At 40.6% G+C, this 17,189-nt stretch overlaps 1 protein-coding gene across 3 annotated transcripts in view; it reads left to right on the forward strand.

Moving 5' to 3' along the window:
* The window catches only part of ANGEL2 (angel homolog 2), a 288,166-nt gene that overhangs the window by 249,238 nt on the left and 21,739 nt on the right, over positions 1-17,189 (forward strand). For all 3 annotated transcript variants that reach the window (XM_069233907.1, XM_069233909.1, XM_069233908.1), the window contains exon 7: positions 13,167-13,260. In XM_069233907.1, the coding sequence (XP_069090008.1) occupies positions 13,167-13,260 (94 nt within the window). The remainder of the gene's footprint in view (positions 1-13,166; positions 13,261-17,189) is intronic.

The raw sequence follows: 17,189 nt of genomic DNA on the forward strand, positions 1-17,189 counted from the left end.
AGTGTTAGTACATTGTTGTCATATTGTCTGAATGGACTATCTGCAAAAACAAAACAAAATGGGGTCGGGGGGAGACACTCATCGCAATTGTTCCTTCTAGCTCTGACAATTTGGAAGTGGGCGATTCACATTCAATTACTGGCAGAATATCCCCCAGAAATGGACAATCAGTTAGCGGACCTATACTTTGAAGTATGGGGAACACCAGAAATAGATCTCTTCGCCACCACAGACAAATCAAAATATCAGAACTTCGCGTCCACATAACCATACCTTCAGTCCAAGGGCAATGCCCTATGGATGAATTGGTCAGGGATATTTGCTTACGCTTTTCCGCCTCTCCCACTCATACTACTTCTAATACACAAGTTCAAACAAACCTCACTCACCATGATAATTGTAGCCCCCACATGGGCACATTAACCTTGGTACACAACGCTGTTGGATCTGTAAGTGGTTCCACATCACAAACTTCCGAACAGACCAGATCTTTTGACTCAAAAGAGTGGTCAAATCAGACATCCAAACCCTAAACCACTCAATCTTGCGATATGGATCCTGAAGTCATAGTTTGGTTACTTACAACGTCCTTCTGAATGTATGGACATTCTTAAAAAAGCGTGCAAGCTTACAACTAGACAGTTTTATGCTGCTAAATGGAAACGTTTTGTATACTATTGTCAGCCTGAAAAAATATTGATCCACTTAAACCCTCAGTACAAGACATTGTCTGTTATTTTCTACATTTGAAAAAGGCAAACCTGGGGCGTGGCGTGGCTGGAGGTCACGCAAGATGGCTGCTGCTCTTTAGAGCTCCGTGAGGCTTCAGCACTTCCTGGAAAGAAGATGTTTTCACATCAAAATCATTAATGTCTTCAGCCTTTTTGAGCACCGGAGCTCTGCTGCTGCATAAATATGCCTTTATCTTACAGAGACATCGAGTTTTGAAGTCATTTCAGAGACTTCATGTGAGAGCCAGAGATAATTATTTATCTGCGTCATTTGCGTTTCACTCCATAAGCCTCTGCACAAACCTAAACTTTCACAGAGATGTTTCTATTTGACTTTTAACTGCTTGCCTGGATGTGATTCTACAAATCTAGTTTCGCTGCAATGGAATATTTATAACCTTCTGATAGCCAGCTGAACTTTTGACCTCTCTCTTCAAACACATTTAGCTGCGGTTTTCAACTTTCAGTATTCACTGGCAGCTCTTGTCAAGGAGCTCTTTCAAATTGCTCTTCATAACATGGTAAATGCTTTCCTTTGACGGAGGGGATTTTTTCCTTTTCAGGAGGTTCCCTTAGAACTAGTCACCAATTGTTTGACTATGTGCAGTAAAGTGCTTTGCTCTAGTGGTATTCTGTCATGCCTGTTATGAGAGAATAATTTAGGATTTTCTATTTATATATATTTTTTATTATATTTTGCTCTGTTGTTGGAAACTTCTGGCAGCAGCTTCTCATCGTAATATAATTTCATCAACACCTCACATTGCTGGCTTCCTATTACCAAATTGCTGCTGGCTTTTATGGGGAGACAACATAATTCTCAGAGTTGCCAGTCATCATCTTTCTCCAAGTCTAATAATCCTCTTTGAGTGGTGTGCACACATATATCTAAATCTTCTCTACCATCAGCTTTAACAATGGATAGTGCTGCAGTCTTTTTAAAGGATAGCACCTCTTCATCTCATTCTGCTGGCGCAATTGCGAAAAAAACATCTAACACCTCCTCCGTCAAACACCCAAAAAAAGACCTTGATTCTCCCTCAAAATCACCTACACATCTTACTCTAGATGATGTCCTGGAGGAATTGCATGCACTAAAGCCCTTTATGATGGACACTAATGCCTCTTTGCAACGTATTGAGGAGCAATGGTCCCAACACGAACAACGAATTTGTACTCTGGAACAGAGAGTCAATAACCTTGAAGATTGTAACACTGTCAATCCTCAGATCTCTAAGGACATAGCTCAACTTAAAAGGCTTACTGAAAACTTAGAAAACAGAAATAGGAGAAATAATCTTCGCCTTTTTGGGATTCCAGAAGGTTCGGAAGGCTCTAACATGATTGCATTCCTTTAAACAGCAATACCTTCAATTCTTCGCTTGCCTCCTACCTCTCCCCTCTCTATCCAACGGGCACATTGTTTAGGTCCACAGACTTCAACTAGCCCTCGTGCACATCCTAGAGGAATTATTATTCTCTTTCTCCAATTTACTGACTTGATGCAAATACTCTCGGAAGCCAAAAAGATGGGTTCTTTGCTATGGTCAGGTCATAAAGTGTTTTTCACCCAAGACTTCTCTCCTGCTACAGCTGCACGTCACAAACAGTTTTTGGACTTACGTCCACAACTCAAATCCTTGAATATTTGATATGGTCTTCTTCACCCATGCCTTTTCAAAATTACATTCAAGGACAAATCTTACTTGTTTGAGGAACCTTCAGCACTACAAACGTTTATTAACCAACACAAAACAGAAGCAATGGAACTAGGAGCATCTGCAATTACTTGAAGATATAATTTAATTTGTCTTTAATGTCCTTTCTTTTTTTTTTTCTGGACTGTTTAATAGTAATGGTTATGTTTAATATTTATATCCATGGTTTTCCTTCTCTTCATCTTCTTATTTTCTTATATTTTTTATATATATATTTGTTTTTAAGATATTATTCTTTGTGCAATCCTCATGTTCCTTTCCCAACCGTATCCCTTTCTCACCATCCAAATTGTTCTCCTACATGTTCCAATGGTAAGCTTTGATTTTTATTGTTTTCAATGTCACAGTCCTTTATTGTAGTTATTACGTTATTTGGTCTCCTGAATGGTACATTTTTCGTTTGTATGTTTTTTCTTTTTTTTTCTTCCATGAAACTCGCCTTCATATGTTTTAATATCTAATATCACTTTTCTTGTGCTGAAGCCACTCTTGCCTGTCTTTTCAGGTTCTCCGCTGTCCCTCTACCTTTCGGGGTATTCAGTTTCTATCTTGTTTTCTTTAGCTTTCGTGGACTTTAGTCCCTGTATTGCCACATCCATGTATATACAACTTCTGGAGGTCAACTTCCTCCTTTTCTTTTTCTTTACCATCTTGTTTCTTTCCCATTTCTTTGCTTTTGCAAAATTGATATGCCTAGTTTTTTCCTTGTTATAGCAGTTGTTTATTAATACTTCTTGTTATGCAACTTAGAATTGTTACTTGGAATGTTAAGGGGCTTAAACACCCCATTAAACGTCAGCGTGTCTTATCTCACCTAGCTCGTTTGAAATGCCACATTGCTTTGTTGCAAGAGACTCACCTCAACGACTCTGAGGCAATTAAGCTTAAACAATGGGTGGGGGACATTTTCTACTCCCCTTACATCACAAACAAAAATGGGGTAATTATACTCTGTCATAAATCTCTCAAACCTACCATAATTTCACAGCATCAAGATACAGAAGGTCGCTGGGTACTTGTTACATTTACAATTGACAATATTTCTCTTACTACCCTGAATATATACGGCCCCACACATCCAGATCCAAATTTTTTGAAGAATCTTTCACATATTGTCTCTGAACATTCCTCAAACAATTTACTAATAGGTGGTGACTGCAACCAAATTCTCGATCCATTTTTGAACAGACGTTCCACGTCACGTTTCATTCCACATGCCTCCCACAAAGCTTTTAAATACTTTATTTTACAGCATTCTCTCTCTGATTCCTGGAGAGTATGCAATCCCAACCTCTTGGAATACTCTTTTTATTCTCCTACCCACCATTCCCATTCTAGGCTTGATTATATCTTTCTGAGTAAAGGTTTATTGCAACATATGGTCAACTCTGAAATCAGTGCTATTTTGATCTCAGATCACGCACCTGTGATTACTGACCTTGATCTTTTTCCTAATGGTTCTAAAACATCTTCATGGAGGTTTAATAACTCTACTTTCAGATGCTACTTTTATCGCTTCCTACAGTAAGTTTATAGAAGAATACTTTCACATCAACGATAGTGAACAACTATCATTTCATTTTGTGTGGGATGCATTCAAAGCAGCCTCTAGGGGTTTCATCATAAGTTACGCTCACGCAAGAAAATAGTCTACTCAACAAAAATAGACTTCTATCCTTGAAAATATAAAGTCCCTAGAACATGAATACTATACTCCCAAAACTAGTAAATCACATCTTGAAGCACTAGTCTCAGCTAAAATGGAGTTTAATCAATATACCACTGAACAAGCATGCGGCACCCTCCTGAAAATAAATGCCAGATATTATGGTGGTAACAATAAAGCTGGTTCTCTTCTAGCTCTATATTTGAAACAAAGAAAAGAAAAAACAACTATTAAATCTATCACAGATAACAATGGTGTTAAACACTTTAGAGATAAATATATAGCATCGTGTTTTGCTTCTTACTATAAGGACCTGATACTCCAGAACACATACCAACAGTTGAATCTCTCAACCAATATTTCTCTAATCTCAAACCAAGAGACCCATTGCAGATTGACCTCTCATCTTTAGACCAACCCCTACAACTTACCGAACTATATACAGCTTTACAATCTCTCCCCAAGGGTAAGGCTCCAGGCCCAGATGGCTTCACAGTAGAATTCTTTATTCAGTTTGCTAAGTCTCTTTTCCCCAAACTCTTTTCAATTACTTAATCACTTTATAATGTCAGGTTCTGCATCAGGCTCATTTACGGAGGCCATGATTTGTCTTTTTCCCAAAAAAGATTGGGATGAGACTGACTGTAAAAATTATAGACCCATATCTTTAATTAATACTGATTGTAAACTCTATGCCAAAGTTTTAGCTCTCCGTTTACTCCCATATATACCTGACCTTATTGATTCTCATCAATCTGGTTTTATCCCTAATGGAAATATAGCAGATAATTCCTGTACTTTTTCAAATATTATTAAAAAGGCATCTAAACTTAAGATTCCTCTGGCAGCTTTATCATTGGATGCGGAAAAGGCCTTCAATAGGGTCTACTGGGGTTTCTTGTCGAAAGCATTGGAATGGCATGGACTAGGTACTAAATTCCGACATTTTATATCCATTCTTTATTCCTCACCATGCTCCTCGGTTATAACAAACGGTATCCAATCTCATTTTTTCCCTCTTAAAAGGGGTACTCGTCAGGGATGCCCATTATCTCCTTTACTATTTATTTTGGCTCTCGACCCTTTTCGATACCAATTAAAAACGTCTGAACAATTTACGGGGTTTCAAATTAATAACGCACACATCAAATTTATGGCATATGCTAATGATATTCTTTTGTTCATGTCTCACCCTGACACTTCTCTTCCTGCATGAGCTCCACTTATATTCTGATGTATCTGGCTATAAACTTAATATACAGTGGCGGCCCGTCCTTTAGGGCGGAGGGGCCACGCCCCCCACCCCATGAAGAGTGTCTGTCAGGCTGAACAAAGGTCAGCCTGACAGACACTCTTCATGCTCAGGTCAGGCAGCCAGGAGCAGACATGCGCGATTTGCGCAGACTCCTGGCTGCCTGAGCTGAACTTTGCTGGGCTGAGGAGATCACATTTCCTATGGGCGTGACCTCCTCGGCCCAGCAAAGGTGCCTCGAGGCCCTCCCCTGGGTGACGAGGAAAGCGTCACCAATTGACACTCTCCCTGGGCGCTTCAGTTTAAGCCCTGAAGTGCCCAGGGCGAGTGTCAATCAGTGACACTTCGTTACAGAGTGGGGTGGGGTCAGCAGTCTCACTGACCCCATCCCACTCTGTGACGAGGCTGGGACTGCTGGTCAGCCAATGAGGGAAGGCAGCAGTCCCAACCCTCCTGGGACCTGGAGGCTAAAGGTAAGTGTGTGTGTGTGTGTGTGTGTGTGTGTGTGTATGTATGTGTGTGTGTTATGATTTACATTGAATGTTTGGTGCGCGCGTGCATGTTTGAGTGTTATGAGTGTTGTTAATGGATGTGCGTGTGTGTGTGTGAAAGAATGAATGTGTGTGATCTTGTAAAATGAATGTTTGGTGCGTGCGTGCATGTTTGAATGAGTGTTGTTAATGGATGAGCGTGTGTGCGTGTCTGTGTGTGAAAGAATGAGTCTGTGTGTTTGTGTGTGTGCCCAGCCCGCCCCCCTCCCAAAGCTGCCGGCCGCCACTGTTAATATAGACAAAACAGTGGTCTTACCACTTAATGCTCATTGATTGGCTCTGTATTCCTTGATGCACGATTATCTTGGAATTCTTCTAAGATGAAATGCCTGGGGTATGGTACTGCACTACTCTCAAGGATACATTAAGCACTAATTTAGAAATCTTATCTGCAAAGCTTGTAGATCTCTCACAGAAATGGTCTCTGTTATATCTCACGTGGTGGGGCCGCTTGGACACCATTAAGATGATGCTTCTCCCTATCATTAACTTCTTCCTTATGATGCTTCCTATTACGATACCTAAACTATTTTTTAGTTCAATTGATAAAATTCTATCCAAGTTCCTGTGGAACGGTAAACAATCCAGAATCTCTCTCTCGAAATTAAAACTTCCTAAAGTACAAGGTGGAGTTAATTTCCCTGACTTTAACTTATCACAAATCTTTTGGCATTAAGCAAATACATCCCTATTTATCTACACTCGATGCCCCTCAAAAGCTATGGTTCTCTTTGGAAGAAACATTTATTTCTCCCTTTTCCCATAAACACATTATATTTATGTCTAACCCCCCAAAATTCTGTTTGCCCAGCACTATCTCCCATTCAGTCAACTTACTGAAACCTTTTTTTATTTTGCATCTTACCCCCATTAATCAATTCTTTAACAGTCCTATTTGGCACAATAGTTCGATTAGGAAACAAGGTAAAAATGTGTTGGAAGGCTTGGATGACTAAAGGTATTCTTCTCATTTCCCAATTATATCATAAAGACTCTATCATCCCTTTTACTACTCTCTCAGCAATTTATAATCTCCCTATTCGCATGAAATCCCAATATATCATTCTTTCTGCTCTAGTCCAAGAGGCCCTCGATAAACTTTATACATCATAATCATTCTTCTCTTGCATCATCTCCACACCCGATTGTAACTTCTAATTATCTTAGGGCAGCTGGAATTTATAAACTTTTAAGAACGTCTGTTTCACCCAGACTCAAATCACCTATTGAGACATTGTGGGAATCAGATCTTGGTGTTTGGCCAACTTTTTATGAGATAGAATATGATATAAGATACATTCCACTGCACACACTGCAAACCTCACACAGACCCTATATTGTTTTTATAATAGACTTTTCTACACTCCTGTACGCCTTTACAAACTCAAACTTGCACAAAATGACAATTGTTGGCGCTGCCACACTCAGCAGGGTACTGACTTTCACATGTTTTTTTCCTGCCCATCCCTATCTACTTTTTGGTCCTCAATATGGTCTCGCATTTCAGCAATAGCTCAGATCTCCTTACCAATGTCATATGAATTACTGTTTTTGGGTGGGATACACGATATCTGGAGTTCATTCAGGCCCATGGAAAATTGGTGGACCTTTTGCTTTCTATTGCAATCTCTATTATTACTTCTAACTGGAAATCTTCGGAGAACATTACTCTCAGGCAGTGGTGGAATTCTGTATGTTATCATCATAGACTTGACAGCTACAAGCTTGATTCAACAGGAACTTTCTTCAAATGTCATCGGCTATGGTTGCCATTAAGTAACTATCCCTCACGCACTGCGAAGGAAATTGATTTTTCTCCTCCTTTTTTAAAAAGTCAATATATTTCCTGTTTTTCTTCTTATATATACTTATTAAATCTTACATTCGCTGTAACTAATGTCCATTACCTCTCTCTCCACATGGCTATCACTTGATTCCCTTTTCTATCCCTATAGCTCTTCTCCCTCTCCTTCTTCTTTCTTTATTCAAACTTGGAGTCTTTGATACTATATTGCTGTATATGCCTAATTCATTTACATGTTTAATATACATTTATAACTACAATATTCCTTATGCATATATATTCACAACTGCATATCTCTGTCCTGGAAATGTTAAGTTAATGTTCTTGTATTTGACTCAATAAAAAACATCTTTAAATTAATAAAAAAGGCAAACCTAGCATACTCTTCTATTAGAATTCATTTAGCAGCCATAGCTGCTTACCTCCAAAATAGACAACATGTCTTTCTATTTAGAATTCCTTTAATTAAGCTATTTATGGAAGTACCTTAAGAGTTATTCCACCCAGAGTTCCTCCAGCTCCTTTGTGGAACCTTAACATTGTGCTTACCAGACTTATGGGTCCACTATTGGAACCCATGCAAAGGTGCTGTACAATTCCTTTAATGGAAGGTTGCTTTTTTAGTAGCTATAACGTTTTAACAAGAGTTAGTGAAATACAAGCGTTCACTTTAGAGGAACCCTTCTTCCAAATACGTAAAGGCAAAATAGTACTTAGGACAAACCTGAAATTTCTACCTAAAGTAGTTTCACCATTTCAGATTAATCAGTCAGTGGAGTTGCACGCTTCTTCCCACAGCCAGACTCAGTCGCTGAAAGGGCTCTCCATACACTAGATGTTAAAAGAGCTCTCATGTATTACATTGACAGTACAAATAGTTTTAGAAAATCAAAACAACTATTTGTAGCTTTTTCAATGCCTCACATTGGTAATCCAATTTCAAAGAATGTATTAGCTAGATGGATAGTCAAGTGTATCCAAACTTGTTATCTTAAAGCTAAAAGACAACTACCGCTAACTCCTAGAGCATACACTACAAAGAAAAAAGGTGCCTCTATCGCCTTTTTAGGAAACATTCCCATAGCAGATATTTGTAAAGCTGATACTTGGTCTACACTACACACATTTACTAAACACTACTGTGTAGGTTCTAGCTCGTCAACAAGCAAATGTTGGCCAAGCAGTCCATAGGACATTATTACAAGTTGCTGCAACTCCTACAGGCTAGCCACCACTGATTTCAAAGGGGACTGCTTTACAGTCTATGCAAAGCATGGGTATCTATAGCTACATATGCTATTGAACGGAAAATGTTACTTACCCAGTAGACATCTGTTTGTGGCATGTAGTGCTGTAGATTCACATGCGCCCTCCCTCCTCACCGGAAGCCTGTGGTCGTTGTAGTACAATATATTGTAATTATGTATATACATTGCATTGATGTCTTTTATTTACTCTACTTAAACATATAAACGCTCTTTACTTCACCCACCTCCGGCAAAACAGTCTAACAAAGAACTTGATGCCCATGCTCAGTATTACTGAGAGGAGGAGTCACTTGAGCTCGTGACTCAAAAATATTCTTCTAAGAAAAACAACTTGTAACACTCCGAGCCCAACACTAGATGGTGGACTTATGCAAAGCATGTGAATCTACAGCACTACATGCCACAAACAGATGTCTCCTAGGTTAAGTAACATTTTCCTTAATCTCCTTTGCCTGCAACAATACAGGGGAACCTGTTACAAAGGGTACCATTGCTAGATGGATAACATGGACTATTGAGATATGCCACAAGAAGGCTGGGATCCACTTAGAAGGAAAGTCAGGAGCACACTCCACAAGAAAGAAGGGAGCAACAATTACCTTTTTTAATCAAACACACTTTTGAGCGGCCACATGGTTGTCAGTACACATGTTCACAAAAGACTATTGCATTGGTGTTCAAATTAATAGAGAGGCAAAGGTGGGACAAAGAGTAATAAAGCGTCTGTTTACAGGTTCTACCGCTAACTCGACCACTGTGATAAAGAAAACTGCTACAAAGTCAATGCACATCATGTGAATCCAGAAAAGATTCACGCTGCAAAACTAAATAGTTACTTACTGGTAGGAGTAGTTTTGCAGCTTGCAGAAGTTTATGGATTCACAAGCAATCCACCCGCCTCCCCAGAAGATGAAACAATACAAACGAGAAGAAAAAAAAAAAAGAATCTGAAGATGGCGACCAAGAGGAAGGCTTCCGGGGAGGCCGAAGGACATCACAGGAGGATGGTCCAAGCACCACATGGTGGAGGTCGTCGATGTCCAACAACAATTTAAAAAAAAAAAAAAAGAGGGAAGAAGGACTACTACTTAACACAAGAAATTCCGGGCCCAACCTCTGGATGGCAAAATAATGTCCAGCATGTGAATCCAGAAAATTCTTCAAGCCGCAAAACTACTCCTACGGGTAAGTAACCATTTTGTCATACAGTTTTTTGTTTTTTTTTATCCATGTACCGCACTTGCATTCCTTAACTGAGCCAGGTTTATTTGTTTATTTAAAAAAAAAAAAAGGCCAGGTGCCCCCTAAACATGTAAAACTTTGGCCACTGATGGTTGTTTAGCCAATGCTACTTTCAGTGATAGGATTAGTGTTAAAAATGAAATGGTGCACCGCAGAGTGCACTGTGTAGTTGCTAAACATTCAAGACTAGCTGGCATGGCATAGGGCATACAGGGTCTTTTGACCGGCATATGACAGTACAGCATGAGAGCTACTTTAACATGACTATCTGCCATTTGACTTATCTTTGTTCTGTGGTTAAGTGTGCTGTTGATTTCTATGCTGCTTTCCTTGTATGGATTCCATCTTAGAAATCAGAAACTCAGGACCTCTGACCTACTTTCTTTGTCTGCTCGTCCATGAGCACAACAGTGGGTACGTACGGAGACCAAAAATTGAGAAGTTCCCTCTTGTTGCACTAGCTCCTCAGGCTTAAAAGATGCTTTCTATGCTCATGTTGTATTTATGTGTAAGTTGTGCCCCTACAGTATTAACTGTGTGCTTTCAAAGTAACAGCCAACTTACTGGAAACACACCTATAATCTGCTCAGTGTTGCCATCTTGCCTGAGCAGTATGAAGGCTCTGAGGTTATACATTCACAGAGTAATGCTAACAGATGCATGCTCCTACATGTGTCTGCCATAGTGGTGTACTTATTTAAAAAAAACATGTGTTTCCTTCTCTTGTGCAGCCTAACAGAAGAGGAAATGCACTGTACCCATACTCCATGGAGTTAGCATTCATTCATAATCACTTGAGAACAATATTTTTGGTACCTTATGCCCAATCAGTGAGAAGGAAGAGCAGAATGGATAAAATGTTGGAAGGAACTTTTGAGTAACACTAGGAAGATAGTATTCAATCCATTCTTTACATGTTGTAGTTGTTGACAACTGTGACAGAATATTTAAAATTACATATCCTTAATCCTAATGTATTTGTTTAGTTGTTTGTCACTTTACATGCCCAAGATAACACACAAGAAACATACGAAAATGTCTTCTGAAACAGTTATTGCATCAATCCTATTCTTGCATAGAAAGCACTAGCTGCAATTAATCTTCAGATGAATCAAAGCATGGTAACCAGCATTTTAAAAATGGTTAAAAAGATACACAATAGAACCATGATAATGTTACTGTGTTGGTGCACTCCTATCTGTTGCTACTTACATTATCTAGGGCATAGTGGGAGTACACTCTGCCAGATCAATAGGGATATCCCTAACCCCCATACCTGGGTCAGATGGACCTAAAAGTTGGGAAGCAGGTCTGGTGTAGTGCAGGCTTATCGCCCTTTGCAGGGTGGAGGTTAAAGCCAGCGGGCCTGCATCCCGGTCAAGATGCACAGCATTCCAGGATAATCCCAGCAGAAGTGCTTTTCTGCCGAATGCAGCACAGAGGCAGTTTATGTAATTAAAGCAGTGCTCATATCACACTGTGTCAGAGGAGCAGAATGGATGCAATATGTCTGCAATTTCGGAGCTGTCTCTAACGGCCAGTCATGATAGAAGGGCATCACAGTCTGTGTGCCTAGCCTTGGATGGGGTGTACAGATTGCATTCCAGCAATACTTAAAAGTAATAGGTTGTATGTACAGTGTTTTCTCGTTACATTATTGCATGAGTGAAAAGCCATGTAAAAAGTCACCATCAGAAAAAGATGGCAAGCAAAAATGTGCAATCTAAAATGGAGGCGCACAAAGCGGAAGTACTATTTGTAGGTAAGGCTAACATTCTATCCATGTACAATTGCCTGCTAGTAACGTGTTTGGTATAAGACATGTTTCACTGTTAATGGCATCACGCATTGGGTGTCTTTGTTTTGACATTGGCATTCTTTTTAGGTTGATACTTTGAAGAGCATGCTCCACTTCAAAAAGTGGAATACAAACGGGCATGTTGAAACAGATAATTGAATTTATATGAATGGAGTCGGCACATTTATTTGATCTATTAACCTGTCGGAGATAATGAGCTTCAGTTACAATTTAAAAAATCAAGTTGCAGAGCAGTATTTGCACATTTATCAGTATATAGATGTGCATTTGGAAATAGGAGACTGATAGTATAGTGTACTGTTTTAGTACAGTAGTATAAAAAAAGAGAAAATAATTGGGCAAATTCAAATGAAGTAAACATGCTACCCATGATTCTGAAAGTGAAGTATTCAGCCTACTCTTGGATGTTTAATTATGTAACTCTGTAAGAATTGGAAAAATGTGGGAGAGTTTATAGACTCCCTTGCATATCCCACAAAAAATGGCATTGCCCAGAACAGGTCAGACAAACACACTTTAAAAAAAAAAAAAATGTTAACGTTTTTTTAAAATTCTGGGACCATTTGTCCTCATATGTTGAAAGATTTCTTGCTGAACCCCTCATTTTGTCAGAGCACCTAAGAGGCGTATCAATGGTGTATCAACTTTATAGAATTATGTTTTACTTCTATGACCTGCTACCTGGATTATACAAACTCAAGAACAGTGTACCATAGTGATGGGCTTGTATCATTCTTTGAGCTTCTCTTAATATATTAGATCAGATGCTCATGGCTTACACGAGATAAAATGTAGACATTTATTGAAGTTCTGCCTTACACTCCGTGTAACGTTGTATACATAAATCATAATACAGAAATCGTACATAAATTCGGTATATTATGTTCGACAGGATTTATAACAATACTTCTGAAACAATCACTGATTACTTTCATGATGTAATGTAATGACTGAATACAAAGATAAAGATTTATGGTGGAGGAATTTTCACTTTTGTTTTTCTAGATATCTTACATGCAAGCCAAACTTTTCATATTTCAGATTTTGCATTTATGTTCTTAGAGCATGCCTGTATTTGGTTGCCTTGGTTCACATTTAATCATAATTCATTTTAGGGGAGGAGGATTTGGTTGAGAAGACAACAGAGAAGGCTGAGGAGACGACAGAAAACTCTGAGGAGAAATTGTCTAACGTCGACTCCACACAAATGTAAGACTTGTTCATTAACTGTCATTAAGTTGGGTAAGTAGGCTGTGGTGCAGTGCTACGAGAGAAGTGCACACATGCACACAGCTTAATTCACTAAATAGAACCCAAAAAGAACTAGGGGAGCACCTGACAAATCATACATTTGAGTAAATATACTTGATCCTAGTAGATCACTCTGTTAGCATTTCAAGTAGTGAAGGTGTTGATGCCAGTACCAATAAAACCCTTTGATAAATCTTAAACACTTTTACAGAGAGTGCATGAGTTAGTCTGAGACAATCACCAATTTAGTGATCTCATAGGTCACTATCTTTTACATCTTATTTATAATCCAATCTGCTTCCAACTCTGCATTCATTAGTAGATACTCTACCTGACTTGCGTAGGCTTATTCGTCTGGTAGGTAACCCTTCAAAAACATATATATTTTTTATATTTGTCACTCTCTTTCCAGAGTTTGCTTAGGGTCCGATATCAGTCAACATGTTTTCCCAGTAAAGCTGCTTCCTCGAGGCTTCAAAATGCACATCTTCCCACAAAGAGTACTATGCAGGGAAGTAGCTTCATACACAAATGGTGGAAAAAGCTAGGAGAAAGCAGTGAAAACTAGGGCAAAGCCAGGAAAAAGCACACAACAGTGGGGAAAAAGCAAGGAAAGAGCAGGGAGAACGACGGGAAAGCAAGGAGAAGGCACACAAATAACATGAGAAAAGCAAGGAGAAAGCAGTGAGAATGAGGCAAAAGCAAGATGGCACACAAGAAAATAAGTAAGGAGAATGCAGTGAGAAAAGCAATGAGAAGGGACTCAAATGGGGGCAGAAAACAAGAAGACAGGAGCAAGAGTGATTCAATAGCACAGGGAGACCTTGGCATGGGAGCCCAAAATTAAATTGAATTGATGTGCAACGGATCTTAGCAATTAAAGTTATTAGATCAGACATTGAAAGTAAAGTATGCAGTTGAAATTAAAATCTTGTTGCTTGATGAAGTTAGTTCCCCCAAGGAGCAAACATTGCTATTATCAAGCAGTGTACCTGATTCAGCCATTGTAAGCAGGCATACTTATCTGAATGAAAAGTGTATTCTTGTTTTCTATTTACCCACTGTGTAGAGGTATGTGTGTTCCAAGGCCTTCCTCTGGATGGCCTTTTAGAGACAGAAAATGTTTTAACAGTGAAAGAACGTTTGGCAGTGTTAAACTTTAATTGACTCACATGCTGTGCATTATTCTACCTTCTACTGGTTGGGTTTGGAATTATCTTGTTAGCCACCCACCTCCACCCAATTCTACGTGGTGCAGACCATTTGGTGCCTCGCCTTTCTCTTTGTGACTTCGGATGCCAGTCAAAGTAGCCTCTTTGCATGGTTGCCATCTTCAGATTCGTCGGTCCCTCCTTCCCCCATTGTTCTTGGTGACTTTTTCTTGTTGTGGCTTGCCCTTATTTTTCTCAGTCCTATTCATACCTTCCTGTGTATCAGCCTCCTCATTTCCTGGTCTGGGATCGAACCATTACTGCAAGACCTGCAGCAACTGCGCTTCAATGAACCTGGAGCCCATAAGAAACTGAGAGCTGAAGCTTTAAATCGCCATGCTTAAAAAGACTCCTTGATGGTACTTCTACAAATCACAGTCCACATCATAAGTTCGATTCTGTTACAAAAGCCATTTTAGAGGGTGGTTGTTATCACGTTCCACATCTCCCAGTGAGTCAAAAAGAAGCACAAGAAACCAAAGCAGGATTTTGGCCCCTTCCACCATTCACATTCGCCTGAACAGGTGCGCAGCAGTGCCACAACTCTCAATCTCCCTTTTGAAGCTGGCAGACTGGGAGCCAGTGCTGGTTCTGGCATAATCTGAGATTCCGGTTCAACAGCAATGCCATACCAGATTGATCAACTAGTTCTGCGCAGCTTTGCTCCAGCTCTTCGGATCCCCACCAAATCCCTCTGCCACACTTTCAGGCCTTAAGCAGCTGAGAGGCCCTCCATATATAGTACAGCTAGCGGGTTCACCTTTAGCACCAGTTATACCATCCAAGCCTTCTTCCCTCCAGCTCCAATCTTGACCCCGCTTTCGGGTCTAGGCACTTCGATTGAGATCAGACCAGCATTGGGGAGAACTATCGAGACCTCCTTCACCGGCATCAATGGAGTGGACATCAGGGTTGAAGTCTCAACAGACCCTGCTCGAGGTGCAACCGGGGCAAACATCTTCTGAGCCTATTCTTCCATTTAATTAGGGGATTGACGGATACCTTATTGAGGGCTTGGGCCAAACTTTGTTCCTGTCCCCTCCAGTTAATCGACAGATTGGCAGGTGCCATCACCCTGCTGCAGGCGACCCTCCTTTCCTCTCCTAGCGCTCTTCCCCCAAACGTCTAGTAATACGAGGTTAAACTGCAGGTCGAACCCCAACACCTTTCCTACTACCCACCCCCCTCCTATAAAAGGAAATCTAAATGAGTGGAAACATTTCAGAAAGTAGTGTTTCCTCTTCCAGTCTGGCATTCCAGTCAGTTAACAGTTGCTTGTTGAGATGCTATTCCAACGCTTTTTGGGACTCAGTGGCACAGGTCCTCCTTGGTGTGCCTGAAGATCTCCAAACTGTTCTTGCTCAGGCGATTCAAGACAGTTGTGATGCTGCCAGGTCCACAATTTATTGTGGCTTGAACACCACTGATTCTATCAGGCGAACCATAGGTACCGGCATTGCCATTCTGCGCAATGCTTGGCTGCGATCGACTGTTTTATCCAGCGATGTCCAGTCCTCCCTGATCGACATGCCCTTCAGGGCTCCAGTGTTTGGAGTCAAGGCTGATTCTGATATGGAGCTTTTTAAAGAGAACAAGGCTTACTGAATGTACTTTGAGCCTGTCAGCCCCACATCGCCAACCACACCAGTTGAACTGCTTTCGCAGCTTAGGCACAGGTGCCCTATACTGCCAGCCTGTCCTGCCTCCACAGGAAACCCTGTAGTTTTGCGGTTGAGGTAGAGGTGTCCACGCAGCCAAGGTCTTTGGACCACTGAATCTCCACCTCACCCTGCAGCACCACCTGCCAAGCCTCTTTAGCATGTCCTTACAGGAACATAGCTTCCCAGTGGGAGGCAGAATCAACAGATTTCTGTGAGGGTTGGCAGACACTAACATTGGACAGGTAGATCCTACAGATGGTTCCTAGGGGGGATACTCCTTACCATTCCTTTACCAGCAACTATCCCTCCACCTAGTGATTAACTGAGGACCATCTCCATTTTGCGTAGGAAGTGCAAGTCCATTTGACTAAAGGGGCTGTCGAGAGGGTGCCAGAAGAATGATGTTGTTATTCCTGCTACTTTCTGATGCCCAAGAAACAGAGGCCTGTGGCATATTTTAGATCTGTGCCCACTCAACTCCTTAATCCAAAAGCAGAAATTCAAGATAATTTATCCTTGCACTGGTCTTATCTACCCTCAGATTTGGACACTGGAATGTGGCATTGGCCCTGCAGGACATCTGTATCCATATACCCATCATGCCGGCCCACCGATGATACCTGCGGTTTGTAGTGGGACAGAAGAATTTTTAGTTTGTGGTGCTTCCCTATGGTCTTGCCAGTTCACTTCAAGTGTTCCTAAAAGTGATGGTGGTAGCAACATACTTTCAGAGATCAAGGGTGCCAGCCTACCTTAATAGACTGGCTGTTGAAGGTGGGCTTGCCCTAAGCGGTCGTCACCCACCTCCAGATGACGGCAAACCTCCTGCATACCTGGCGTTCACTATCAACATACCAGTGACACCTTACTCCTTCTCAAACGCTACCTTAATTAGAGCTGTTCCAGACATTGTTTGGTTTCTTTCCTTTCCCCCATGATCCTGATCTTTCATCTTCAGTCCTGGCTTTCAGTAAGGTCGACTCTGAGGCGACTGGGGCTGATGTCTCCTGCATAC

This window comes from Pleurodeles waltl, chromosome 5 (genome assembly GCF_031143425.1).
Source record: "Pleurodeles waltl isolate 20211129_DDA chromosome 5, aPleWal1.hap1.20221129, whole genome shotgun sequence".
NCBI classification, from domain to species: domain Eukaryota; kingdom Metazoa; phylum Chordata; class Amphibia; order Caudata; family Salamandridae; genus Pleurodeles; species Pleurodeles waltl.